General features: G+C 40.5%; 1 protein-coding gene across 2 annotated transcripts in view; it reads left to right on the forward strand.

Annotated features, from left to right (window-relative positions):
• Nucleotides 1-27,053, forward strand: part of XPO7 (exportin 7) — an 86,136-nt gene that overhangs the window by 50,803 nt on the left and 8,280 nt on the right. For both annotated transcript variants that reach the window (XM_082624802.1, XM_082624803.1), the window contains exons 3-21: nucleotides 963-1,056; nucleotides 1,595-1,761; nucleotides 2,770-2,835; nucleotides 5,187-5,291; nucleotides 7,151-7,316; nucleotides 7,931-8,004; nucleotides 9,793-9,912; nucleotides 11,634-11,780; nucleotides 12,534-12,706; nucleotides 14,836-15,029; nucleotides 15,485-15,590; nucleotides 17,644-17,779; nucleotides 18,299-18,372; nucleotides 19,534-19,614; nucleotides 20,541-20,604; nucleotides 21,015-21,123; nucleotides 22,099-22,205; nucleotides 24,430-24,518; nucleotides 25,258-25,365. In XM_082624802.1, the coding sequence (XP_082480928.1) occupies nucleotides 963-1,056; nucleotides 1,595-1,761; nucleotides 2,770-2,835; nucleotides 5,187-5,291; nucleotides 7,151-7,316; nucleotides 7,931-8,004; nucleotides 9,793-9,912; nucleotides 11,634-11,780; nucleotides 12,534-12,706; nucleotides 14,836-15,029; nucleotides 15,485-15,590; nucleotides 17,644-17,779; nucleotides 18,299-18,372; nucleotides 19,534-19,614; nucleotides 20,541-20,604; nucleotides 21,015-21,123; nucleotides 22,099-22,205; nucleotides 24,430-24,518; nucleotides 25,258-25,365 (2,180 nt within the window). The remainder of the gene's footprint in view (nucleotides 1-962; nucleotides 1,057-1,594; nucleotides 1,762-2,769; nucleotides 2,836-5,186; nucleotides 5,292-7,150; nucleotides 7,317-7,930; nucleotides 8,005-9,792; nucleotides 9,913-11,633; nucleotides 11,781-12,533; nucleotides 12,707-14,835; nucleotides 15,030-15,484; nucleotides 15,591-17,643; nucleotides 17,780-18,298; nucleotides 18,373-19,533; nucleotides 19,615-20,540; nucleotides 20,605-21,014; nucleotides 21,124-22,098; nucleotides 22,206-24,429; nucleotides 24,519-25,257; nucleotides 25,366-27,053) is intronic.

A 27,053-nucleotide genomic window follows, 5' to 3' on the forward strand; every position in this document is an offset into this window, starting at 1 on the left:
GATGTAAAAAAAAAAAAATCAGATGTCAAAGTCACTTTTATAGATTTTTTCCATAAACTTAAGTTATTTTTATAACTGATGGGATGATGTAATGCCTATGGATAGCCTACTGTCTTAAGGACTTATAGTTTCGTGGGAAATTATGTTTAACCCTTGATTAAATTGTTTTGATGATTCTGAGTCTGTCCCTGTTATGTGACATTATATAATATAGCCACATGGGGGAATCTGAATTTGCACACGGCTCCTCCTTATACATTATGATCAGATAGAATACTCTGATTCTCCATAAGGTTAAAATTCATTAAAATCCACACTTGAGAATGATAATGCTATTCCATTGCCTAGGGCATAATTTTTCTTTCTCATAAATAATTGTTAGGAATTTACTACTAAAACTAGCATATACATTCCCCAAAGCTGTAGCTGATTGATAGTTGTGCTGATGGGAAGATACAATGGGGGGATTAACTACCCAGCATAATGTGGTGGTTCCTTCTAAAACTACTTCTTCTTGTCTTCTTTTTCTTTTTTCCCCTCTTTCTAATGCCATACTATAGGAGTATTATGAGGTGAAACTTTTTGAAACATCATTATAACAAGGCTGTTGGAGGGAGAAGATTTCTTGACTTAAATGAAAGAAGAGATTTAGCTTCTTTTCTGAGAAGAGCCCCTCTAACTTCTGCCCTCTCAAAGTGATACAGATACCTGTATTAGGTTCAGTTTGATCAGCCATTCACTTTATCCTGCCCTTTGTTCATGACTGAAATCGGCTTAATGAGCACTTATGCTTTGTGGGGCTCATTTTTCCTTAGTATGTGACCCTTTAAAATCCTGAGGATTAAGTATAGCAAAGCCGATTAATTTTCTTGAATTTGAGAACAGATCTCCAAGTTAAAAACTTTATGACTGACTAACTCAATAAAATTGAATTCTAAGTCCTTTCCCCCCTCTTTTCACAGTCATCTTACTCCCAGTTACTGGCAGCTACATGCCTTACAAAGCTTGTATCGCGCACAAATAACCCTCTACCATTGGAACAACGAATAGATATTCGTAAGTAGAGAGTTATCTTTTTTCTCTTAAAGAAATTAGTTGAGTGATGTTCTAGTAATAGTTACATTTATGTTGCTTGTCTGATAATGTTCTGAAATTGCTAAGCATACAGAATATCTAGAATCCAGTTTCTTTCCAGAATTTGGGCTTAAAAGTGAAGAGGACCCGATATAATTGTTTCTAGATAAAGCCTGCATTATCCCTTCGGTTTTCAGAAGGTTTCTTTCATTCAGTCTTTACTGTCACTAATAACTAAGAAAAACATTGTTAAGGATTTTGAATTCTGTGCAGACCATGCTATTTAACCATCGAGGGATAGATTCAAGGCTGCCTTACCTCAGATTCTTCATTGTGACACGTTGTATATTCTGAGTTGGAAAGCCTATGAATCTTAAATTCCAAGTCCCATTTCTCAATAGTGTGAATAATTAGGGAAGTTTAGGGTAAATAGTTTAAATTTACCACTTCTTAGACATTTAAAGATGTACACCCTTCCCTGGCAGAGCCTTCTACAACACAGATTACTTTTGTTTTATAGGGAACTACGTGCTCAACTACCTTGCCACTCGGCCAAAGTTGGCTACTTTCGTGACACAAGCACTTATTCAGTTATATGCCAGAATCACAAAACTGGGCTGGTTTGACTGTCAGAAGGATGACTATGTCTTCAGAAATGCAATCACAGATGTCACAAGGTTTTTACAGGTATGATTTATGTGTTTGATGGAATAAAAATGGGTGAAGCAATATATGCTTACTTACATATTGATCTATAAGTGGAATTACTTGGTATATATTCTTCTGTGTCTTTTTAACTCTTCATGTGTCTCGGCTTTACATGTTTAGATGTCAGCACAAAACCTGCTTCATTCTTTCTAATGCCTACATACCATTCCAGTTTAAAATACCATAATTCATTTAACTTTTATAGGTGGGCATTTAGTTAGTATCTATATCTTGACTTAAATAAATACTTCAGTGAATATCCTAGTGTGCGTGTGTGTATATATATATATATCTTTTTATACTTTGAGTTAAGTGTGTTTATAGTGTGAATTCCCAGCCTTTGAATTATTCAATCAGAGGGATGTGTGTATTTTGGGTTTGCAAGGATATTTCCAAATTACCCTCAAAAAAAAGTTGTTCCCTGCAACAATTAAAAGAATGCCTATTTCCCTGTACCTCCACCCTGTGACCTCAGCTTTATTTTTCCAGTTTGGTAGGTAGAAAGAATTGGTAGCTCAGCATTTGAGTTACAGATGAGACAGAACAAATTTTCATATGCTGATTTACTACTTATTTTTGTTTTTCTGTGAACTTCCTGTTTATATCTTATGTACATTTTTTTATCGGGTTCTTTGCCCTTTTTTGTATACAGTCTCTTTGTAAATTATCTTACACGTTCATCACTTATCTTAAATGTGATTTGCTAGTTTCTCTTTCTGTGATATGTATGGTATGATACTTAAGGGTATTTTTAAAATACAAAGGGTTTCAATTTTGATGAAGTCAGATTTAGCAGTCTTCTTTTATGGCAGGTTAGATTTTATGTCCTGCAAAGCAGAAGTTTTAAACTACAGTTTCTTGCTACATTGTCTAGGCAGTTTTAATAGCAGCACAGGACTCTGTTATTTCAAGAGTATGACTGCATTCCAAATGCTGAAATCAAGCTGCACAGGCCAACTCTTTCTGCCTTTTTTTTTTTTAAACCAGGATAGTGTTGAATACTGCATCATTGGTGTCACAATTTTATCTCAGCTAACCAATGAAATTAATCAAGTAAGTGCTACAGCCTTCCTCATTGAAGTAAGTGCCATATTTTTTCTTAGTATTGGTGTTTTCTGCTGTGTGGGGGATGATCTTTTTTGGCAGTTGTGTGCTTTTGCGGTAAGTGATTAATGCCCTTTTGAAACAAACTAGTTCCATTGGGTTTCCCTCTGTAAGTGCAGTCTGCCTCACTCTTAATATCCAGATCCCCTTCTGTCTCTGGAATATTTTTTCCTCTCATCTCAGCTTTCCTCAGTGGTATTAATGTTCATTGTTAGAGATGAGAGCAACGGTCCTAAGTCAGAACTTAGGAAACCAGCATCATTGGTGGTGCCCCTTCCGCTGTATAAGTTAATGTGTTGGTAAAGATTCAAAAATCAGTTCTCATGTGCTGTTATTAAAGATTTTGCTGATAGTCTTTTCAGAATGCACGAAACATTCTGCTAAATACCAGGTAATTTTTTAAAATAGTCATTGATGTCACAGATTACTACAGAGGAAACACCAGTGGCTTTCTTTTGCTCTGGTTATTATTTTTTAGTCATTTACTTTTGTATCCAGCTAAAATGTTATAATTATTGAACAGGCCAGAATTAATATTAATTGTAACATCTCACCCTTCAGTTGTCAGCTATTAATTACATTGGCATCGTTGCTACTGCTTGTATTTACGCAGACATTTCTATTAACCCTGAGAAATTTTAACTGTGAGTTGGTACTATTTTAAATGCACTAGCTTACAGTCCGTTGAAATCTGGAGTCCATCTTGTGTTCTCTGTCACATGCAATCCCCATTGCGGTTGGTAATTATCGAAATAATAGCTCACACTTCTGAGTGATTTCTATGTGACAGGCACTGTTCTAAGCACTTTACTTATACTAATTTTATTCTCACAATAGTCCTGTGAGATAGGGACTCTGGTTATCCCATTTCCTAGATAAGGAAACTGAGGCTCATAAAGGTTGAATAATTTGCCTACAGTGTCACAGTTACCTGGCAACAGTATATGAATTCAAACCCCATATAGGCTTATTACAGAGCCTGTGCTCTTAGCAACTAACTTATTATTTACCCACTATTACCCTTGTAGTAAGAGAGCATGCGTTAACTTAAGTACAGAGATTGTGGGGTTAATGCTCTCCCCTTTGAAGCTTGGTTCCAGAAAATCCATCAGTGTCGGTATTTTTTAAATCTTCGAAATTTTGTCTTTTTTAAGAAAATAATAGAAATGTGTGTGACATACTTAAGATGTAATTATTCTCTGTATTATGATCAGTATAACAGATTATATATAGCATCTGGTATATAATCTAGCATCACCTTTTTATCCACGACATTTATGATAACACAGTGACACGGAAGCAAAAATCGGAACACTTTGAACCTCTATGTAACTTAGTTTTCTATTGGCTTTTTTTTTTTTTTTTTGGTTGTCATTTATATCAGAAAGCATATTTCTGTTACCATTCCTATTTGAACTTAGAAATAAAATTAAGGGGGCATTCCATAACTTGGTTGTCTATCAGAAATCTTGCTGCATTTTTTCTTTAATGTGCCAAAAGCAAAATGAACTCCCTCCTGGTTGAACTAAACAGTATATAGAAGAGATTTAAGCTTACAGTAAATGGTTGGACTGAAATTACTCTAGGCAACCTTGAAATTCCTTTATTGCACTCATTGAGTACCTACTATGTGTCAGAAATAGAGGGCCTACTAAAGAAGTAAAAGACTTAATCCTTGACCACAAAAACCTTTAAAATATGACGAAAAGACAAGAACAGAGGAGTAAATGAGAGACGAATACAACCACTTAATTTAAGTACTCACGTCTGTGGTATAGACTGCACATTGAAATACGTTAGAGAAGGAAGAGAGTATTACAGGCTATCGTCTATCCTAAGTTCACGGCTGTTAGTCAATGACTGTTTTAGAAATTTTGTAGTAACTTCAGCCCTGACTGGATTGTTTACCAAAACCCAAGCCTTGCTACTGTCTGGTTTTGAGACTAAGCCACAATACAACATGATAGAAATTATTAGCAATGTCTTCCAACAGTTTGTTAAATTTTACCTCCCTGAGTGCAGAGGAAATTAAAACTTTGCAGTGGAGATACTCACCTCTCCTTCTGTCTTCCCTCTGTATGCAGTAGAGACATGATATCCTGGCTAGCTGTCATTAGCAGCTTATTGTCATCTGCATTCTCTCACTAAATATGGTCTAACAGTAACTTAAATGTTTAAAATGTATTTTGTTATTTATGTTGGTCTTACTGAAAATCCTTCTAGTTTACTTGAAGTCTACAAGAAAATTATTTTCTTTGCAACTAATTCTAAAACTTGCGTTGGTTTGTTTTTCTGCACAGGCAGACACCACCCATCCTTTAACCAAGCACAGAAAAATAGCCTCTTCTTTCCGAGATTCATCGTTATTTGATATCTTCACTCTTTCCTGCAATCTGCTAAAACAGGTGAGATTGTATGTTGGGACCTGCTTCACAGGTCCTTTTGAAAGGATGAGAATAAGTGGGGACTTGTTATGACCCCACGAGAGTTTATGCATCTCTTTAATCATCGTCATGTGTCACGTAATACATATGTCCGAGCTGTGGAAGAAACTTACCAAACTGTAAGAAAGAATTGTGATTTCCCTATTTCACATCTGTTCCCCTAGGTAAAGAGCAGTATGTGAACACTTATCCCATGCTGCTATTTTAAAGGAACTAGTTTACCACAAAGTTTGAGGTTTTTCTTGTTGGCTTTTTTTAAATCCACATAAGATCTTCCTATGTGGAGTAAAAGCATCTTCACTTTATGGTGTTTGGATTCTCAGTGCTTTGAAAGCCGTCTCAGACTACATTGTTAGCATACTAAAACTAGGCTGGCTTCCCTGTCCCCTGCTGAGTTACAGGCAGCAAATAAACAAGCAACATCTGTAAGGAAAAGCAGATTTTGAATTTTTAACATCCACTTAGATTTCATAACCTGAAGGGGTAGACAGTATCACAGAAGGAAATCACCAGTTTTAAAATAGAAAGTTGTATTTCATTTATTGATAGACTTGAACTAAGGAAGAAATGTTAACTTGTGAGTTCTACACATGTATAACCATGTTTGGATGCTTCGTCGCTATAGAAAGCCAAATGGAATTAGCCTCTGGCTTTGTGTTCGTTTGGGGGTTTTTTGTTTGTTTGTTTTCTTGTTCTTGTTCTCATTTTCCAGTATGTCTCAATTGTACGATTAGAAGCAAGTTTGGATTTTTCTTTTGTCCCAGTTAATGATGTCCCTCTTTTCCTTCAGTTACCTAGTTTTACTTCAGAATTCCCAAAAAATTCTCAGTTTGGGCAAGCTGCCTCGCAAAAGCTGTTGTAGCTCACAAGCTGCCTCGCAAAAGCTGTTTCTAGAGGGAAAAAGCTTTTGAGAAAACTGAGCCTTGAAACCTCCTCTAATACTGATTCTGTCAAAAACAATGAGCCAGCCAGTCACTGAGGTCACAGCTGGTAGATATTTGAATCTCATAGTCACCGTAGCTCTGGACCACTATTGAGCTATAGGCCGGTACACTGCTCTGATGAATAAATAAAATTCAGTGGTGATTTTGTTTTGATTGTGGTCTGAAAGATTTTTCTTGATGCTGGCGATGGTAATGTTAAAAAGAGGAAGGAAGATAGGGCAGGGTGTAAAATTTACTAGAACTCCCTCCAGAGTTTAGTCCAGCCCTGTCTAGAAATGATAAGTATCTAAAATTCAAATAAAGTAACCAAACATCCTATACTGCTTCAGAATTCACTGTGGCCACGATGCCAACAGCATATAAAGAGTAAGTGTCAAAGGGGGAATTTCTTTAAATACGAGCTTCATGGTTTTTTGTGATTTGATTTGATTTGATTTTTTTTTTTTGCGGTACGCAGGCCTCTCACTGTTGGGGCCTCTCCCGTTGCGGAGCACAGGGTCCGGACGCGCAGGCTTAGCGGCCATGGCTCACGGGCCCAGCCGCTCCGTGGCATGTGGGATCTTCCTGGACCGGGGCACGAACCCGTGTCCCCTGCATCGGCAGGCGGACTCTCAACCACTGCGCCACCAGGAAAGCCCCCAGCTTCATGTTTTTATAGTAAATATGTTTTAATAGTAAATAAGGAGCTAGGAGTTTCATAGTGATGGAAGGACTTTGAAGGTGATGGAAGTGCAGCATCTTTTGGGAGAGAAACGTCACTTGACTGTGTTGGAATACCACCCTCCTTTTCTGGCTTAGCGGCCTCCTCGTAAGTCTGGTAGCAAGCTTGGAAGAGAGGAGTGATTGTTTGGGGCTCATATGTGGTCATTTTTACAGGCTTCTGGAAAGAATCTGAACTTGAATGATGAAAGTCAGCATGGCTTGCTGATGCAACTGCTCAAACTCACTCATAACTGCCTAAACTTTGATTTCATCGGCACTTCTACTGATGAGTCCTCAGATGACCTGTGCACGGTACAGATTCCCACCAGCTGGCGATCAGGTAATACAGTCACACCCTCTGAAACAGGTTGCCTCTCCACTCTACCTGGAGTCTGCAGGGTGGTCTCAGGAACCCCTGGCAAATCCCCTGCTTGCTCTTAGAGAAAACTTAGGATGTCAGTATGGGTCTTTTTAAAGTCAGAGAGAGGCTGTTGGAGGATCCCCCAGCCAGGGAGAACTCTTTAATTACTGGGTTCCTGGCGGATGTGAGTTTGACCTTATGTTAATCACCTAGAGACTTCTGATATCTTACTCATTTGAGGGAATTTCTAACTTTAAAAACAAAATCAAATAAAAGAACTTGTGCTTATGCTTGGTATTGTATTCCTAAGGATAAAAATTCTTGCTATGAACAGAGTTCTGATTGTCTTAAGTTGTTTGAGGATCAGAAGAATGAATCCATTTCTTAGAGGAGCTAAAAACAAGTGCTTAAAAAAAACAAAACAAAAAAAAGAACGGAAAACAAAAAGCCCCTATTAGCTTATCACTTTCAAATGAAATAAACATTCTGTAAGATAAGAAATCAGGAAGATATGCTCCCCGATGACTATAGCACCGGAGTGTGCCAGCTGCATTGTGCAGACGTACTCAGTAAAGTGCTCTTTTGTCTTTCAGCGTTCTTAGATTCTTCAACTCTGCAACTGTTTTTTGACCTGTATCATTCCATCCCTCCTTCGTTTTCACCTCTGGTGAGTCAGGACCACAGTTTCTATTTCTAGAACGTAGCAATTGGTGAATAAGCCTTATGTTCATTCTGTTGTACAAAATCATAGAAGTAAAGCATAGAAATACTAGGGTTAGTTGTCTAGCCTTTTGAGATAAAGCTTGTCACCTAAAGGTTCTCACAGTAAAGTCTTAATTCCTTCTAAATTGTTCCTGGGAATTCCTTGGCGGTCCAGTGGTTAGGAATTCACGCTTTCACTGCAGGGGCCCGGGTTCAGTCCCTGGTTGGGGAACTAAGATCCCGCAAGCCACGCAGTGTGGCCAAAAATAGTTGTTCCTGTCATTACTGACAGATTGCTGCAGATGTCAAGCTCTTTTGGTCTCCCCTTTGTATCTGGCTTTTTACTATCCCTCAAATTGCCACAGGCTAGAATGTGGGGAATTCACCTTATATTGCCTATTTGAAGATTGTCAAGACTAAGAAAATTTCTGAAAATCCCTCAAGCATATGTTACATAAGTGCTAAATGGAAGCTGTATTGGGAAGGCATATTTGCATACTTATCCTGAATAACATTTGAAACCTCTTGGGAATGCTGCATTTCTCCTTTAAAGCAATAATTAACCTCCTCAAATCTCAAAATTCATTCAGGTCCTAAAAGGCGTTGGTCTGATATTTCAGATTGTTGGTATAAAATACCATTGTACAAAACATGCAAAGAAAATACAGTAAAGTAAGTGGGTGTTTTGCGTAGTTTTTCTGCAGTAGACTACTTTCCTGGTAATAGCACTTTTCCAAATTAATGTGGACCTTCACTTCAGCAGAAACATGAGTTCGTGTTTTTTGTATCGTTAAGTTTACTTCAGGAAAAGGTAACACACTTAAGAAGGGTAATGAATGAAAGGACTGTTCGTAAAGGGGTGGGCAAAATTAAGGGAATCCAACAAGGGGTGGTGATGTACACCCCCTGGGGCTAGCAATGGTGGGCAGCCTCAAGGGGCAAGGGGAAGAAACCCTGGAGAGAGCTGAAGCTGTGACTCAGGGGAGGGCTGTTCACCAGAGGTAGAGAAACTCTGCCAACCATGGCCCAGCTGGGGGTGGGGAGGGGGCTCCTCTTTCTTCCTGCCCATGATCTCCTGCTGGTACTTTCCAATGGTTGAAGCCAATGAGAAGCAAGAGGGCAAGGGAACTTGGCTGCTGTTAGTCAACAGAGGTCAGCCTCCCAGGGAGCAGAGACAGGGAGGAGAAGGGCAGAAAATAGATCTGGAGGGGTAAACAGAATGTAAATACCTAGCACAGCGGGGAAAGGGGAAAATGCTTTCATTTTAAAACCTGTTTTCTTCAGGGCACAGATCTGACTTGGTTATTTCATTATAGCAGTACATAGCAAAGGCTGATTAGCCAAAAGGCCTTAATAAAACAAAAAAAAAACTAAATCTAAAGCATTATTTAAACTATGAATTGCTTGGTATTTTCAAGCTTTCAATATATATCTTAAACACAAATCAAAGAAGCCATCAAGGTGGTCAACGAATAAAATGTAGATGAATTTCCAAACTATGGATTTAACTAGTTGTTACAACCAACCTGGATCTGATGCTCTTTTTATGTTTCTTTTAATAAAGCTGTTTCAGATATCCTAAGCTACATCTCCGTTGATCTTTTTTTTTATATCATTATAATGGTAGCAGGGGTTGAAAGGACAGCATTAGTGCTGTATGTAAAGAAGAATATTTACAGCAGGGGAAAAAGGGTAATGAAAATAGCTACACAGTCTTTTTGATCATTTGTGTTTGGGTTGTGCCCTGCTTTAGGTATTATCGTGCTTAGTACAGATTGCCTCAGTTAGAAGATCCCTGTTTAACAATGCAGAGAGGGCCAAGTTTCTCTCTCACCTTGTTGATGGTGTTAAACGAATACTGGAAAACCCACAGGTAAGGTTTTTGAGAATTATTTTTACTTGTGTGTGTATATGTGTGTATGATTAGTATATGCCTATCTGTTATGGCTCCAAAGAAAAATCAATCTAGAGGTCACACTTAGCAGAAATCAGAGAAGACAGTTCAGTCTGTCATCCTTCAGAAGATTTAAGTGAGTGTATATTTGTAGATCTAAATAATACTTACCCAGAAGAGGAGCTTGTATCCTCTAGTTTCAGGAATGTAGGAATTGTGGGAAGGGATCCCCTTTTGTTGTTGTTCATTTTTATTGGAGTATAGTTGATTTACAATGTTGTGTTAGTTTCAGGTGTACAGCAAGGTGAATCAGTTATACATATACATATATCCACTCTTTTTTTTTAGATTCTTTTCCCACATAGTCCATTACAAGGTATTGAGTAGAGTTCCCTGTGCTATACAGCAGGTTCTTACTACTTACCTATTTTATATACAGTAGTGTGTATATATCAACCCCAGTCTCCCAATTTATCCCTCCCCCTCTTATCCCTTGGTAACCATAAGTTTGTTTTCTACATCCGTGACTTTACTTCTGTTTTGTAAATAAGTTCATTTGTACCCTTTTTTTTAGATTCCACATGTAAGCGATATCATACGATATTTGTCTTTCCTTGTCTGACTTACTTCACTCAGTATGACAATCTCTAGGTCCACCCATGTTGCTGCAAATGGCATTCTTTTAGGGAAGGGATCACTTTGAAGGAAAATAAGGATAGAGCTAGTCATTTTTCCCAAAGAAATTAAGAATCTAAAATTTGTTTTTTGTTTTCATTTCCATTTTTTTGAATGTACATTATTTACCTAAGTGTATAGGGCTACATTTAGGTGGGAGGGGAGCTATTTCTCGTTCAGATATTCATTCCATAACTCAGTTGGCCTTTTGTCTTTTTCAGTCCCAAAGACTCAGCTAACACCTCTTTTTTTTAAGTATTTCTTCTCCACACTAGAAAATACCATAAAAACAGTTCACTTTTAAATATACTCTGTTGTCTCCCTCTTTTTAAAAATTCATTTATTCTATCAACAAATTGTATGGAGCCACCTACCATGTGCCAGGGATTCAGTGGTGAGCAAAACAAAACCTGCCCTCCTCTAATAGAGGAGGACATATGTAAGGAAACAAGTATGCTGGTGTAGTATGCAAACAGATGAAAAGTGTTTGATATAAGTATATAATAAAATACATAAACATACTAATATAGGAGTACGTTTATTGTAGCAAAGATGATATAATATATGAAATATTTGTGTAACTTTGCCACTGTAGTTTAGTTGTGCTTAATGACAGATTTAACAGATGTGAAAATAAAAATCTCATTACTTTTCATTTGATTGGTGGGAAGCAAACAGACCAGTCACATCTTAGATCGTGCCCGTTTTCTGCCGTTAATCAACTTTACAGCCCTGGGCAAGTAGTGTTGTCCTTCTGGGCTTCTGTTTCGGACTCTTCCAGTTGAGGCTAATAACCCCATCTCACAGGATGATTATTATGGACAGATGAGATAATAGATGTAATAATCCCTTTTAAAAGTGACTTTAAAAAAAATTGCTTTTAAACATTATACAGATGTGTCATTCTGAATGATGACCTGCAGCAGATTCCCCCCTCTCCTCATGCCATCATCCCAGATGTCATTCGGGAAGAAGTATAATGAGTCACATTTTACATTTTATTTTCCTCCCTGTGCTGTCACCAGAGTTTATCAGACCCAAACAATTACCATGAGTTTTGCAGACTACTGGCCCGATTGAAGAGTAACTATCAACTGGGAGAACTAGTAAAGGTGGAAAACTACCCTGAGGTCATCCGATTGATAGCTAACTTCACAGTGACCAGCCTACAGGTTTGTCTTTGATTGCTTGTCCCTTTCTTCCTAAACGTTGGAACCTCTTCTCTTACTCATTGGTTTTATTTAACCTTGTAAGAATTTCTTTTTCCCTCGGCAGAAGCGAATGTAAGTATAGGGCAACCCTGCACAGAGTGGTTACTATTGCAGCTACTCGTTCACATTACAAAAGTGCAAGCAGTGTGGATAGAGGAGCATGAGGGAACTGCAAGAATAATATTTAGATTCAAGACTGGGAGACTTCCCTTGTAGTCCCCCAGAAAAGGCAAGACTGGAACAGGGAGCTGGGCAGAAGAGTGAAGAGAGACTCGGCGCCCTCTCTTTCTTAGTCATGTGTAGGCAGTGGTTCTCACAGGCGATGGCTTGCATCAGAATCATCTGGGCAGCTTGATGAGAAATGCAGGTGCTTGGGTCCTACCCCCATAATTTCTGGTTCACTAGGTCCAGGTTGGAGCCTTGGCGTCTCTGTTTCTAACAAGTTCTCCACGAGATGCTCGTGCTACTGATGAGAGCCAGTTACTCAGCCAGCTCAGAATAGCTCCTCACTGGATGTTTAATCTCTGAAATACCACTAAACACATGAGACTAGTTGCCGTGCACAGAGCAAAGCCCATCAAAGTTTATCCTCATTCTCTCTCTCTTTTTTTTTTTTTAAAGAAAAGTCTTTATCTTTTGTGTTAGATGGCATGGGACTAATGTATTACGCACAAAAATGAGAACTATGCCTCCTACTCTCTTGGTTTTCCTCAGCACTGGGAATTTGCCCCAAATAGCGTGCACTATCTCCTGAGCCTGTGGCAGCGGCTGGCAGCCTCCGTGCCATACGTGAAAGCCACAGAGCCCCACATGCTGGAGACTTACACTCCTGAGGTCACCAAAGCCTACATCACATCCCGTTTGGAATCTGTGCACATCATACTGAGGTAAGGACACTGGGGCAGCCTCCCTCTTTCCCCACAGGTGGCCTGGCGTCCGACTTGCCAGAAGATCAGACACCCAGTTGGCAAAAGCGTACTTGATATGAGTCATAGTGGAGCTACCACCATAATGGGCGTTTTTTTCACGTTAGCACAATAGCTGAGGAGAGCATGAAGTCCAGAAGAAGAGTCCTTCTCTTTAATATCCTATTCGTGTCCCTTCGTCAACCATAGCAGTAGCTTTGAATACAGAGTATATCAGTATAACGTTTGTCCTTGCCACTGATTTCCTTTAAACATGAGAGAAGCATTGATAAGCTATAGATGACAACAATTATAATGTGTAAAATATAGGTGCTTAATGTGAACTTCTAAAGAAATAAGCAGATAAATAAGCTACACAATCCAGAGCTTACTAGAAGATGTAAGAACTCCAGGCAGCCGGTCACTGACTGCATTATACTGACACATGGTTTCTGTCTTCCTTGACTACTAACTGGACCAGAAATCTATAGTAAAGAAATGTCAGACCCTTTAGAAATGACCTATATGAAATGGAGTTATTCTAGGGACTTCCTGGCGGTCCAATGGTTTAAGACTCCGAGTTTCCTGCAGGGGGCATGGGTTCGATCCCTGGTCAGGGAACTGAGATCCCACCTGCTGCATGGCGTGGCCAAAAAAAAAACAAGAATGAGGTTATTCTTTGTGTAGGGACCTATCTTGTATACTTTTTTCATTGGCTATTTCTCAGGGGAATTTACTTGGACTCTGAAGGTTTGGGGTGTTTTTGTTTTTTTTTTAACTCAGATTCTTAATTTGCTCAGAATCAAGTACCTTTAATTGTCGTAAGAATTATAGTCTCAACTGTTTATGACTTGAATCATTTCCAAATCTGAGTATTTGTGAAGCCCGCCCGTTGGAAAGCACTGTTCTGTTAGCTGCATAGTTTCTATTCCTGAGGACTCAGCTAGTTTCAGCAAGGCCATGCTTGGGAGGGTTACATGTATGGGCTCTGGGCCCACGTAGCCGGTTAATAGCTGTGTACTCTTGGGCACAGTTGTAATGAGGATTAACTTACTGTGTCCCGGCCTCGTGTGTGGGTCGTGGTAAACGCACAGCTCTGAACTGCTTGCTGCCGTGATGGTGCTGCTGCTGGGTTGTCATACGATGATGTAACAGTACATGGCGAACTTACGGTGAGACTTTCAAGTCTAGGAACCAGTAGATAAGGCAAGACCTGGTATAGAGCCACAGTGCCTCATCTGCATTTCTGAAATTTAAGATGTGAAAATTAATTTTTCTCATAAGTTTGGCACAAAACTCATTTGGTGGCAAAACTTGAGATGTGCTGATATGAGACCATTTATAGTCATTTTTTAAAAATTCTACTTCGGGGCTTCCCTGGTGGCGCAGTGGTTGAGAGTCCGCCTGCCGATGCAGGGGACGCGGGTTCGTGCCCCGGTCCAGGAAGATCCCACGTGCCGCGGAGCGGCTGGGCCCGTGAGCCATGGCCGCTGAGCCTGCGCGTCCTGAGCCTGTGCTCCGCGACGGGAGAGGCCACGACAGTGAGAGGCCCGCGTACCGCAAAAAAAAAAAAATTCTACTTCGTGTGACTGTTCATAATACTTATACATTTGGCTACAGGAATATTGTATTTGACATGCCACAGCCCAGGGAGGGTTCATATTACATGGTAGAAGCATCATAGTGCCTCCCTAAAATCTGAAGATTTCTGAATTCCAAAACACATCTGGTCACAATGACCTCACACAAGGGACAGGTTACTTGTAGTCACAAAGTTTACTATAGTCAGGAACAAACAAGAGGCTGAAAACCAAGAGCTTTTTTAGGGGTGAGAAGCATAGGACTGAGAGGATCGTGGCAGACAAATGTTAAGCGACTGGGAATTGGAAGACTGGACACCAATGGGCAGAGCATACCTACGGGAGACTGATGCTAGGTTGAGACACCTGCCTTCCACCTGTTCTTAACTTTCCTTCCTTGGTAAAAAGTGGGGTTGGGGTGTGGGCCTCTACAACTGCATGGGGTGGATACATGGAGAAGGAGAACTGCTGCGGCGGAGAAATCAGTAGGCATATTTTAAGAGAGCGCCTTCCTTCTTCCCTTGGGAGTAGAGATGGACTGGAAGATCCCCTGGAGGATACAGGTCTGGTCCAGCAGCAGTTGGACCAGCTGTCTACAATCGGGCGCTGTGAATATGAGAAGACATGTGCGCTCCTCGTGCAGTTGTTTGACCAGTCTGCCCAGTCCTATCAGGAGCTGCTCCAGAGTGCCAGCGCCAGCCCCATGGACATTGCAGTGCAGGAGGGTGAGTGGACAGTGGACTGGGCCTGGCAGAAGGTGCTGTCAGCACGCTTTCGCTCGTTGCTACCTCTCTTTCACCTTTCCCCCCAGAATTCTTCCATCATCAGTTAGCTCCATATACACAAAAGAATATCTGATAATAAATGCCACAGGGAACTAGGGAGGAGCACCTGAAATCATACCTGCAGCGGGTATGTTTAACTTTAAGAAAGCACCGCACTGTAAAAATAACGACCCTGTCCGATAGGGGAGCCTTGGTTATCTAATGAATTTCGCCCTTGGCATCACCCTTACCAGAGCAGAGTAGTAGCTATTCTCTGGAAGAAAAGTTAAACTTTATGACTTTTTCAGTTTCTTGAGATTAAGGAAGCCCATAGTAAGAAATGAACCTCACAGTGTGGCATTTCCTCATGAAATGATCGCTGGTGGTGACACTAATGGGTCTTCTTCCTGTTGCAGGAAGGCTGACGTGGCTGGTTTATATCATTGGTGCAGTGATTGGTGGCCGGGTCTCTTTTGCCAGCACTGATGAGCAAGATGCTATGGACGGTGAGCTTGTCTGTCGGTAAGTGCTCCCACGGAGGCTTCCTATTTCACTGCTATGACCCTCCCACCCCCTTTTGGGTCGTGAGACCAGGGAACTTGACATGCTTCTGTTAGTGCATTTCGCCCCATTTATAGAATATAAATATAATCTTAGGAAGCTGCTTGCCCATGAAGAACTGTTACAAGTTCAAATTCAAAGCTTTTATTAAGTACAGCAACAAGTATGCCTACAGTCCTTACTAAAAAACCATCTGCAGGAATTCAGCAAAGGAAACGATGGATATAGAATTAAGCATATTGGATACAGAGTGGAGAGTAGCTTTTAGTTCTGTTTAAGTGCAGCATCTCAGAGTTAATGAAATGTGGACTGCTTTTGCCTTACCAGAGTAAGTCTAATAGGAAACTGGGGGTCTTCAACTATCCCCAAAGATGGAATTACAGAATTTCTACAGCCTTTCAAATCTCTTGACCACACACTTTCCCTCGTACAGGATCTCAAGTTACTTCGTGTCTGTGATTCTAATCTTACTAAAAACCTATAAATGAGCATCTAGTGATTTCTGAAACTTCACTTAACATAGAAATAAAAAGGCAGGACTGTTTAATAGCCTGCAGAGGTTCTCAAACCTTTTCTTCAGGACTCTACCTTCTTAAAAAGTATGGAGGCCCTCAAAGAGCTTCTGTTTATGTAAGCTATATCTATCGATACTTACCGTATTAGAAAGTAAAACTGAGAAGTTTTTAAAATATTTATGAATTTGTTTAAAAGTAACAAGCCCATTTCATGTCAACATGTTGTTTTTAATAACTTTTTTCAGAAGAAGTGAATGAGAAAACCGGCTTTGTTTTAATGTCTGGCATAGTAGAAGTCAGCTGGATTCTCCTCTCTGCTTCTGCATTCAGTCTGTTGTGATATCACACGTCTTATAGCCTCTGGAAAACCCCACCGCACCCTCATGTGAGAATGCGAGTGAAAGGGCAAATAATGTTTTAGTATTTTTATGAAAGTGGTTTTGTTACCTTGCAGAGAACTGCTACCCTGAAGGGTTCTAAACTTTCAGATGCTCTCCTTAGGGATAAACACATTTTAACATGATGCCTTAGAATGTATTGGTCCCCAGACATTTCAATCCATAATTTTTATTCTTATTCTGAAAATCCCCATTTGTCTCTTTCCACCCCCACTTTATCTATCAGATGCCCATCTGCCCTTAGGGGCCTTAATCCTGACTCAAGTCTCCACGGTTTATCACACTGGCATTTTTTGAAGAGTTGATCAAAGATTTAATAAAGATGAAATCCAATACCTTTCTGATTCTGTAGCCTGCTGTGATACTGTGTGTCATAATATAGATTGAATTTAGACAGTGTCTCATATACTGGTTCTCAACTTGAGTGTTCCAACACGATGAATGAGTCCAATTCACTCATGATGTCACAAATAGTTTACCTATTTTCACACTATCAAAATGCCAAATGACTCACTTGTAATCGCATCATTCTTATTCATCCCAGCATTCCAGTATGCTTTCTTTTGAGGGGATGGGTGCAGGGAAGAGGGATAAAGTCACAGGTAGCATATCTGTTCTTGGTCCCTGGAAGGGTTATCTGCCTGTGAACATCGTCCTTCATGTGTATCCTTTCCTTTTATGGCTCCATGAGAACAAAGATTGAGAGCTACTGGTATTTAGTCCAATCGACCTCATTTTATAAATGAGGAAGTGGGGCTCAGAAAATAAATTGCTTTACTCAAGGTCTCACAGAAGTTTCAAGGATGACCATTACCCTGGTACTAGTGTTTTTCCCACTATTTTTAAGCAATTATGAGTTCTGCCTCTCAGGCGACTGGAAGTTTTAAACACGTAACTGGTCATTCATACTCCTTGGCTGAGGTTCCTGTAGGGCAGAAATGGAGAATTTTGTTCCCTCAGTGGAGCTAAGAGCCTGCAGAGAATGCCTTTCCAATAGGATGGGTGAGGAGAGGGGACGTGTGCCTATTTCAGGGGAGGTTGGTTTTCTGCAGGGACCAGGATATCCTGCTGTTGAGAGAATCATTGCTCTTCCACCTCTAGGGTGCTCCAGCTGATGAACCTAACAGACTCTCGCTTGGCTCAGGCGGGTAACGAGAAACTAGAATTGGCCATGCTGAGCTTTTTTGAACAGTTTCGTAAGATCTACATTGGGGACCAGGTGCAGAAATCCTCTAAGGTAACAGACTCTCAGTTGGCTCCATTTAGTTCTCACTTCTGGTTGTGGCATTTCTGATTAAGAGAAATGACAGAGAGCAGCTTAGATACAATCTCCAGATTTTATGTATCGGGATAAACCAAATAGTTCCTCTTGGTCTGTAGAATTTGGGGAGACTCATCAAAGAATTGGGTCCATTTTTCTAGTACTTGATGTGTTTAATAAATGACCAGTCAAAACATCTGTTGGTCTCCCCCAAATTGGCAATTCTCAGTCTCTGTACATGAGGTGATGTTCAGAGCAACAAAAGGTTTTGACAGTCTTTTTGTAATTTCAGGGCTGAAGATAACTCACAGCATCTGTCCAGTATTTAGTAATACTTAGAAACTAGCTCATTCCTTCAGTAAAGACTTCCCCAGCATCGTTGTCCGTTTTCTTCTTATATCTTAGCCTCCTGAATGAGGACGAAAACAATACTGGGATATGATTTTTCTAATCCGTGTTTTCTGGTTACTTTCTCTTCCCTAAACACACCACCAGCTGTACCGCCGACTCTCAGAAGTTCTGGGCTTGAATGATGAGACCATGGTCCTAAGCGTCTTCATAGGAAAAATGTAAGTGTTTTGGCTTGCCATCAGCAAGAGTCCCTTGCAATCCTGTTGCAACTGTAAAATGTGATCTTGGCATTGTGCTGCCAGTGCCTTGGTATTCCAGCATTGATCGTTTGCGTCAGAAAACTGTGCATTTGAGTGTGTGACAAGCTGTGCTTAGAGATATGGCCCGGCCCCAGAGCATTCCAGGCTTGTACAGGCAAGGATTTCATTTTGTTCACACGGAATCTCATCTACAGCTTCTGGAATCACGGGTGAAGCCCTGCCATGGCATTAGCAAAACAGACCTTCCTCCCCAGCGATTGGGGCTCAGCTCCTCACCAGATCACCCTGCTGCCAGGATGCCCAGAGCGGGCTTTCACTTTCTGGCACTGACTTCCACGAGGTGTGCCCCCAGGAGCAGAGCCCCACTCTAAAACAGGCTTTACTCCTCTCAAGAAGCGTAACACCCTTTGAGTCTTGAATCTCCAACATCTAGTGCTATTGTTTGGATTGTCATCAAAGTTGGAGCTCCTGATTGGCCCTTTTTTGGGGTTTTTTGTTTGTTTGTTTGTTTTTTAAGTTATGCCCCTTTGTTTACATTTCCCCCTTTTTAGGAGCTCAATTTATCAAAGCACACACTAGGAGCCACATAAATATATTACCCAGGGCTGTGTGCAATGTGACGTTCTGCCTCCTTCCAACCATCCCAATCCTAAACACTCGTATCCATGAGCTGGTTAATCATTTAAGATGAAAAAAGCAAAGGGGGTCTAAAGGACTCTGCCAGCCAAGAATCCAGAAGCAAGGGCTCTAGAATTCTGCAGCTGACAGTGGATGGTGCAGGTGCAGAATTGCATACGTCTGCATGTTATCACTGCCGCAGAAATCTCTTACCCTTGCTGCAGAAATCAGCCCTGGAGTGCCCCAGAATTCCAAGGGCCTGGGTATGGGCCAGTGTAGCTTTGGAACCAAGTAGTGAAGATTATCTGAAGGATAATTTTTCTAGTCAACCAAATGTAAGTACGGAGATTTTATACCCATTTTTTGTGGTTGTGATGTCTGTGAATTGGTGATGCAGATGTGTGGTGATTCTTGATGGATGATTTTCTTCTTCTCCCAACTCTCAAAGATACCAGACGTATCAAAAGTATCTCCTGCTTTTTTTTTCTTTTTGTCCTCCAGCATCACCAACCTGAAGTACTGGGGCCGTTGTGAACCAATCACCTCCAAGACACTACAGCTTCTCAATGACCTCTCCATTGGATATCCTTTTCTAAGCTGGCTTCTGGGCAAAACAGGAACTGTGGAGAGCCACAATCTTAGAAATCATGGCCTCCTCCATTTCTCTTTTAATTTAGCTGTATGTGTACTTAAGAATCTTCCATTCTCCTAGGAACCAAAGGCAATACCCAAACAGAATCCAGGAATAATTCCAGACCCTAAAAAATGAGCCAACTGACAAGCTAATAGTCTACCACAGATTTATTCCTGGCTATCTCTAAGATCCAGAAACACCCAACAGGTCTGTCTGATAGGTCCACACTCTTTGTAGCCAAGGTTTTAGCATAGGTGGCATTAGAGTCCATCTGAAGTTTTCTATCAGCTTATGGGCAGAAGCTGCCTGATTATAAACTTTGCAATCAAAGTAGCCACTACACTTCCTCTTTTGACTTGGACTCAGTCTGCTGTAAAGGTTGAATTGCTCTAAGACGGCCTTTCACAACCAGGGATCTGCAAGAGAAGTAAACCCTATAAAAATGATCTCAGTGACTTTTTTCTGAGTTCTCCCAAAGATCGTACATAGCTCGTCTCATTCTAAATGCATAGGAGAGAGGTTAATTCACCACACAGTGGATGCCTGACGTGGGCTTTAGGGCTTAATTCTCTCTTAGAAGCCCCACTGAGAAAAGCTACTCGAGGATATCATGATTCTTGGGGGAAACTGCTGGGTTTTATCTCTTTTCTTACAGATAGGACTTTGGTATGGGTATTCTCTCACTGATCAGTTAAATGCTGCTTAGAAGAGAACACCTGTTTTTCCCATTTGGCAGTGTCATACTCAGATGGTTAAGAAAAATAAGATAGCTGGGTATGGAATTCATAGGACTCTAACCTAGAAAGTGCTCGTCCTGCATTAAAGATTCTTAGTTTGCATCACACTTTCCTTGACCCTCTTCCTTTGTCTTTACATACAGTAGTGTAAGGAAACTAGTGAAGCTGAGTGCGGTACAGTTCATGCTGAACAATCACACGGTGAGTGGCTGAGCCCCTCTTCCTGGTTCTGCTCTCCAGCCACACACACTCTCTCAGCAAACAAGGGAGATGTTTACGTTGAGCTCCTCGGCGTTGCTGCCGCCAAAGGCTGTGCCCTGACTCCTGTCACACCGCCAGGTTACACTTACTGTCGTGACAGCTGCTGTTTGGGATCCAGATAACCTGAGTTACGGTGAAGTCACCGACTGTTACTCATACAGAGATAAGTTAGTTGTGGGTAACAATAACAAGAGGTTTTTTTTTTTTTTAATTTTAATACCCCTTATACCCTTAAGGAATGATAATAGAGCCATTAGCTTGAAAGGGCTCAGTAATTCGAAATTACTGGCTTGCATTCTACCTCTGACCCATGTTTTTATCTTTTTAACTTGTTTTCTTTTTTTCAATAGAGCGAGCACTTTTCATTTTTGGGTATTAACAATCAGTCCAACCTGACAGACATGCGGTGTCGAACTACCTTCTACACAGCACTTGGGCGTCTCCTCATGGTGGATTTAGGTACTGCAATAAATCCTAGAGGCTCGTGAAGTAATCTGGCATGGTTCTAAATTTTCACTTGAGGCTAGAAAACTAGATGTGGGGGAGGTTTTTTTGTTGTTTCAACGGTAACAAAACTATCTGAAATAACAGTCTGATTTCACCAAGAACAGATCATGCTATCATGGTCCCTGTAACTGGAAGAGAAAAACAGTATAAGTCTGAAGTTTTCATTTGATGTGCAGCGGTTCTAAGATTCTATTCATAATTCTCATCTACAAAATAAGGGAATTGAGAATTGAGAATTCCTAAATGCATCTTGTCGGCCAGATAATCCCCTCCTCCCACATTGAGGTGCAACCCACCTGAGACGGCCAGCACTCCTCAGTACCCACCTCACTGGCACATGTGAACCAGGGGGGCTTAAGCGCCTTTCTGGCTCTGGTTGTGATATTAGCAGTTTGGGCTCAACTTATAAACTGAAGCTTAATAGTATCATAATTTTTTAGCTATTTAACTTTAATCCTACTAAAATTACATTATAAAACCTTCTATATTTACGAAAGATTACTTAAAAAAAAAGAAAGGTATAAAAAGAAGGGCCTCCACAAGCACCTGATTCAAGTTCAAATCTCATCTAGTTCTCATACCCCAGCCTCAGTCCTTTCTCAACTGACTATAGTTCTCAGTTAAGGAAACATAAGCAACACAGTACGTTGTACACATCAGAATCTCCGATATTGAATCTTAGTGTTGAAAAAATTGGGGCATCCCTGGACTAGGTGATTTCTGCCATGACGATTTTTCTAGTTTAAAAATTATTTCTATATATACATTTTATTCTGAAATTGCTACTAGTACCTATCGGGATTATCAAGGGATACCCTCTGAATTATCCTTGGGTCTGCGCATCTGTCACACCATCTTATTTTCCATGCATACACAGCCTTGCATTTTTTTGTACTGGGGTCACACCCCGGGCTGTTTTCCTTGCAGGAGAAGATGAAGATCAGTATGAGCAGTTCATGCTGCCGCTCACAGCAGCATTTGAGGCTGTGGCCCAGATGTTTAGTACTAATAGTTTCAACGAGCAAGAGGCAAAGGTGAGTCCTTCCCCCACTGATTGAACAGCTTCGGGTTGAGGGCAGTCCCTGAGAGAGACCAGATTGGGTGGCACTGCAGAAAATAGTGCTTCTCCGTAAACTTTCCACTAATTTAGCTTTTTACTCAATCTCTTGGACTTCAAGGATTTTGAAATAGAACCAGTGTAAGTTTATAAACTCTATTTTTATGTTAAAGTGTGTTCTTAAACAGCCCTTAGGATTTTTTATCTAAGTTTTTAAATGTATTAGCATCAAGTTATTTTATATGTTTTCTCATTGCCTTTTTAATCTCTGTTGTATATTTAGTTATGCCCCCTTTTCATTTTCAATACTGCTTATTAGTGCTTTCTCTCTTTTTTCTAGATGTCTTGCCAGAGATTTGTCACTTTTTGCTTTGTTTTCGCTCCGTTTTATCTGTTTTGTATTTCATTCATTTCTACTCTTCATCTCTATCTTCATGCTTCTTCCTTGGTGTTATTCTGTGGTTGTAACTTCTTAACTTTCCAGCCCTTCTTTCCTGATGTAATCATTTAAAGCTATAAATATCCCTCTAGGTATATTATTCCACAAGTGTGTTTTGGTTTTGGTTTTTTTAATTGGCATAAAAAACACATAAAACTTACTGTCTTAGCCATTTTTAAGTGAATGGTTTAGTAGCATTAAGTATATTCATATTGTTGTGGAACAGGTCTCCAGAATCCACAAGTCTTCTTTGACCCATGAGTCATTTAGAAGGGTTTGTGAATTTCCATCCAAATGGAATTTTAAAGTTACCTTTAGTTATTAATTTCTGTCTGTCAGAATGGTCATTTCTTGGTTTTTTGCTTTCCTCATCTTTTTACTTCATGCACACCTGCTCTCTTTACCTATAGATCTCTGTACCCAAACCAGAAAACACTAGACTATTAATATTTGTAGGACTTTTTTGCAGTGTTCATAATGACCCTGATACTGAATTTTAGACCCACCAAATAGCCCAGGGGTATTGCCCCCCAAAGTGCCAGACTTTACCTGACACTCTAAAATTCTCCTTTTTCATCTTTCGAAAGCCTCTTAGTTTTCTCTCTCCAGATTAGCAGGTAAGTCAGAGAGCAACACCATTTGCCCAACTCTCTCCTCTTTACTGCAGCGTTCTGGGGTCTGAGATGGGTACCATTCCAAGCTAAGGTTAATGTGGAACAGATCAATAACAGGATAGAGTATCAACCACTGTCAAGGATAAGTGAGGGATATCAGTGAACATCAGCCCTTTCCCCCATCAAAAAACAAGTAAAATTAATGAAAGAACCACCTTGGCCATGAACTACAACCCTCGCCATATCTTTGTCATGCCTCATATAACAAGTCTTTTAGATTGCCCATGTCTTAGACTTAAAATTGAGCTTATGTTATCTGTTCAGGAATAGAACTGTTTGCTTAAAGCAGACTGTTAGCAGAAGTACAGACATTTTTGATAAATGAGTCAGGATACCCAACTGTGCCTACTTATGATTGTTAGCTTTTGAAAGCGGTTATATTGCTGTTCAGAGCCCACTAGTAAAAGTTCTACTGAGAAAGAGAGCACTGGATTTGGAGTCTTGGTGTTGTAAGTCCTAATCCTGGCCCTCTTGCTACCTGCCAGCACAACTATGGGCAAATTATTTAACCTCATTGGATCTCACTCTTTTTCTCTAAAAGTATAGTATTAGTACTTTATAGGTCCAAGGTCCAGCACACCAGTCTAATTTCCAGACCCCCCAACCAAAGGGCAGATACCTGTAGACTCTTGTCTTGCTTCTGGCGGAGTCTGCATTTGCATTCCTGTGGCACTGGCACCTTTGTAGTTAGATGTGGACCAGACCTTTAGGAATATGCTTCTTCTCCCTCTTCTTGTATGTACTTTTTTGCCTTTTTTTCCCCTACCTCTTCTTGAATAAGCTTTTTTGCTTTTCTACTTTTTACATATGATTTATCACATTAATGTCTTAAAATTTTATCAGCCTCTATTTTTGCCATGATGGGCCAGGAACCATCCCTTTCTCTTGGTATAAAAAGCTTCCAAAACTAATTTTCCAAGTGAAAAGATTCCATTCTAGTATGGAAGAGATCGATTGAGAATATTTGGGAAGGAGTATTTGTTGAATGATGGGAGGAAGAATTTGATTACAGATATGTGAAATCCCCGTCAGGTGGTTATAGGTTTGGTTTTTCTTGTATCTTAACATATTTTTGCCTTCTACTACAGCGAACTCTAGTTGGCCTAGTAAGAGACCTGAGAGGGATAGCTTTCGCCTTCAATGCCAAGACCAGCTTCATGATGCTGTTTGAATGGATGTATCCTAACTCAAACTAGGAGCGTACCACAGCAAGCCTTGACTGGAGTGTGAATGGGTGATGAAGTCATCAGGGAAGGTGGGGGGAAGGAGTTGTGAGGCAAAAGAAGGTGAAGAGTTACCCAGAAGGCCTGCCATATGTCTTGTAAGCTGTCATCCCACAGTGGTCCAATAATATGATGCCGCCTGCTTTGGTCACTGAGATTGGGAAATGAGTGAGGTGGCTTCTCAGTTTCTCTTTTGGGTCCCAGTTATATAAATGCCTGTGGAATTGTTGTATGTGAATTTTGCTGCACTTAGAAAAGAGAGACATTTCAATCTACTAAAAAAAGATAGCTGTACTAGGAATTAGAAAGTCTGACCTTACTAACTTCATAACCTTGAACAAATCACTTCAAATCTAAGTGCCTCTGTTTCTCAGATAGTTATGTAAAGGAACTAGCTGCTTCCCTGTCACGTTACAGAAGTGGTAAGAGGATAGAACAATATGAAATATATTGTGCTCCTCAGAAGAAAGGCATTATGTAAATTACAATGTGTCGTTAGATGCCTATTACAAGTTAAAGGACACACAATCACTTTAGCATCTTCTGGTTAGAAAGACTCTTAAGATTAGCAAGCAAGAGACAGGAAATTAGAGAACTATAATTTGGCAGTTTGTGCTTGACCGGTGCTGAGAAATTATTTTAAATTCTGTACCTTTCTGGATTCAGAATTCTTCCTTAGCTTTTCGTTTACAGCTACCCATCCTACATGCCAATTCTCCAGCGGGCAATTGAGCTATGGTACCATGATCCAGCCTGTACCACACCTGTGCTCAAGCTAATGGCTGAATTGGTTCATAATAGGTAAGCAGGGAGATTTTCAAAGGGTACAGCTGCCCTTTTATCTGAGAGATCCCTAAGATAATTTGCTTTATCTAGTGTTTACAGCAGATTGTGGAAGATATTAAGATTCACTGCTATCAAAATTTGAAAACCTCTAGAAGATTACAGTGTATGTTTTTATTTGTTTGAAAGAAGGGTGTCCCCAACCACACAAAGCCATAGCTGCATGCAGGAAATAAGTCACTTTAAAAAGAGTCTCAAGACAGCCACTCTTAAGAGAAGTGAATTTGGCAACCAAAATTCTGATTTCCCTGCCCACGTGTATAAAAGTTAACATTTAGTGATGGTGCCACGTCCATCACATTCCACAGTTCACATTTCCTAGAGACTACTGAGAGGGAGGCAGACGTGTCAGAACTCTTTCTGCAGAAAGGGATTTGTTAGGCAGATTACAGCTGGACTGGTAAAGATTTATCTTGAAAGTGAGAAAGATTTCCAAAATACCTCATTTTAGATTTGCCCAGCAACTTAGGGATGGAAAGGAAAGAAAATTCTAGCACCTTGACTTCACTAGAATTTCAGGTCTGTATCTGCCTCTTAAGGCACCCTGAGAATTAATAATTTTTAAAACTGTCTTAGTGAAGAAGTGGGTAATATTCATAGAAGCTATAGCCTCCCATGAGGCTTATAGTTAAGACTTATTCATTTATAAAATAGACATTTAAGAACATCTGCTATTTGCCACTTAGGCACTTTCATATCGATTGTGCCAGACAAAACCTCTGCCCACTTAGATGTTGCATTCTGGGGGGATGACAGACAGTAAAAAAAAAAGTGTGGAAGATAATTTCAGACAGTGGTACGTGCTATGAAAAAAGTTAAATAAGGTAATAAAACAGAGGGGAATTGGAAGGAGAGGCGGCCTCTCAGAGAAGGTAATATGAATGAGCAGAAAGATTCTGGTATCCCTGCAAGGATAAGGGGGAAAAGCATTCTAAACAGAAAACAACTGCAGAGGTCCCAAGATGCGATGAGCTTGTTGGGACTTGAGACAGCAGAATGCCACTGGCTGGAGCCTGGTGGAGGAGGGGAGGCCAAGGTAGGTGACGAGTCAGGCAGATTGTGTGGGGACTCAGTACAGCAGTGGTGAAGAATGGCGTGTACTCTCATGACACGGGGAGCTACTGGAGTATAGTAAGCAGGAATTAAAATGATATCATGACGTTATTAAAAGGTGTCATTCTAGCTACACGTGGAGAATGAGACTACAGGGGCAAGAGTGGAAGCAGAAGGACCACACAGGAGACGGGTGGGTTCAGGGCATATTGTAGAGCTGGATCTTGATGGATTCTGTGTAGGGAAGGGAGGAAGAAAGAATCAAGAGGACTTCTGGGTTTGAGACCTTACCAGCCACCGAGGTCCGTGACGCTCATTAAGCAGTAGAACACACCAAGGAGGAGGAGCTCTGGTCTAGGGTACAGTCAGGAACCCAAAACTCAGGTTGTTGACATTGTTTGCCCTCCTGACCTCACTCCCCTTTTAACATTCTCAGTCCCTTTACAGCTTTTCCTCTTCTAAAGTGGACGCGATGCCCATACCCCTCCTTCAGTTGCTACTGAAGCTGTAAAGGTGAATGTAGATTAAAGTCTGAAGGGCTGTGAGTTAGTACAACCAAGAAGTGACTGCGATAAAAGCTAAACTTTAAGCAA

The sequence above is a fragment of the Mesoplodon mirus genome (genome assembly GCF_964341445.2).
Source record: "Mesoplodon mirus genome assembly, chromosome: 1".
Classification (NCBI taxonomy): Eukaryota; Metazoa; Chordata; class Mammalia; order Artiodactyla; family Ziphiidae; genus Mesoplodon; species Mesoplodon mirus.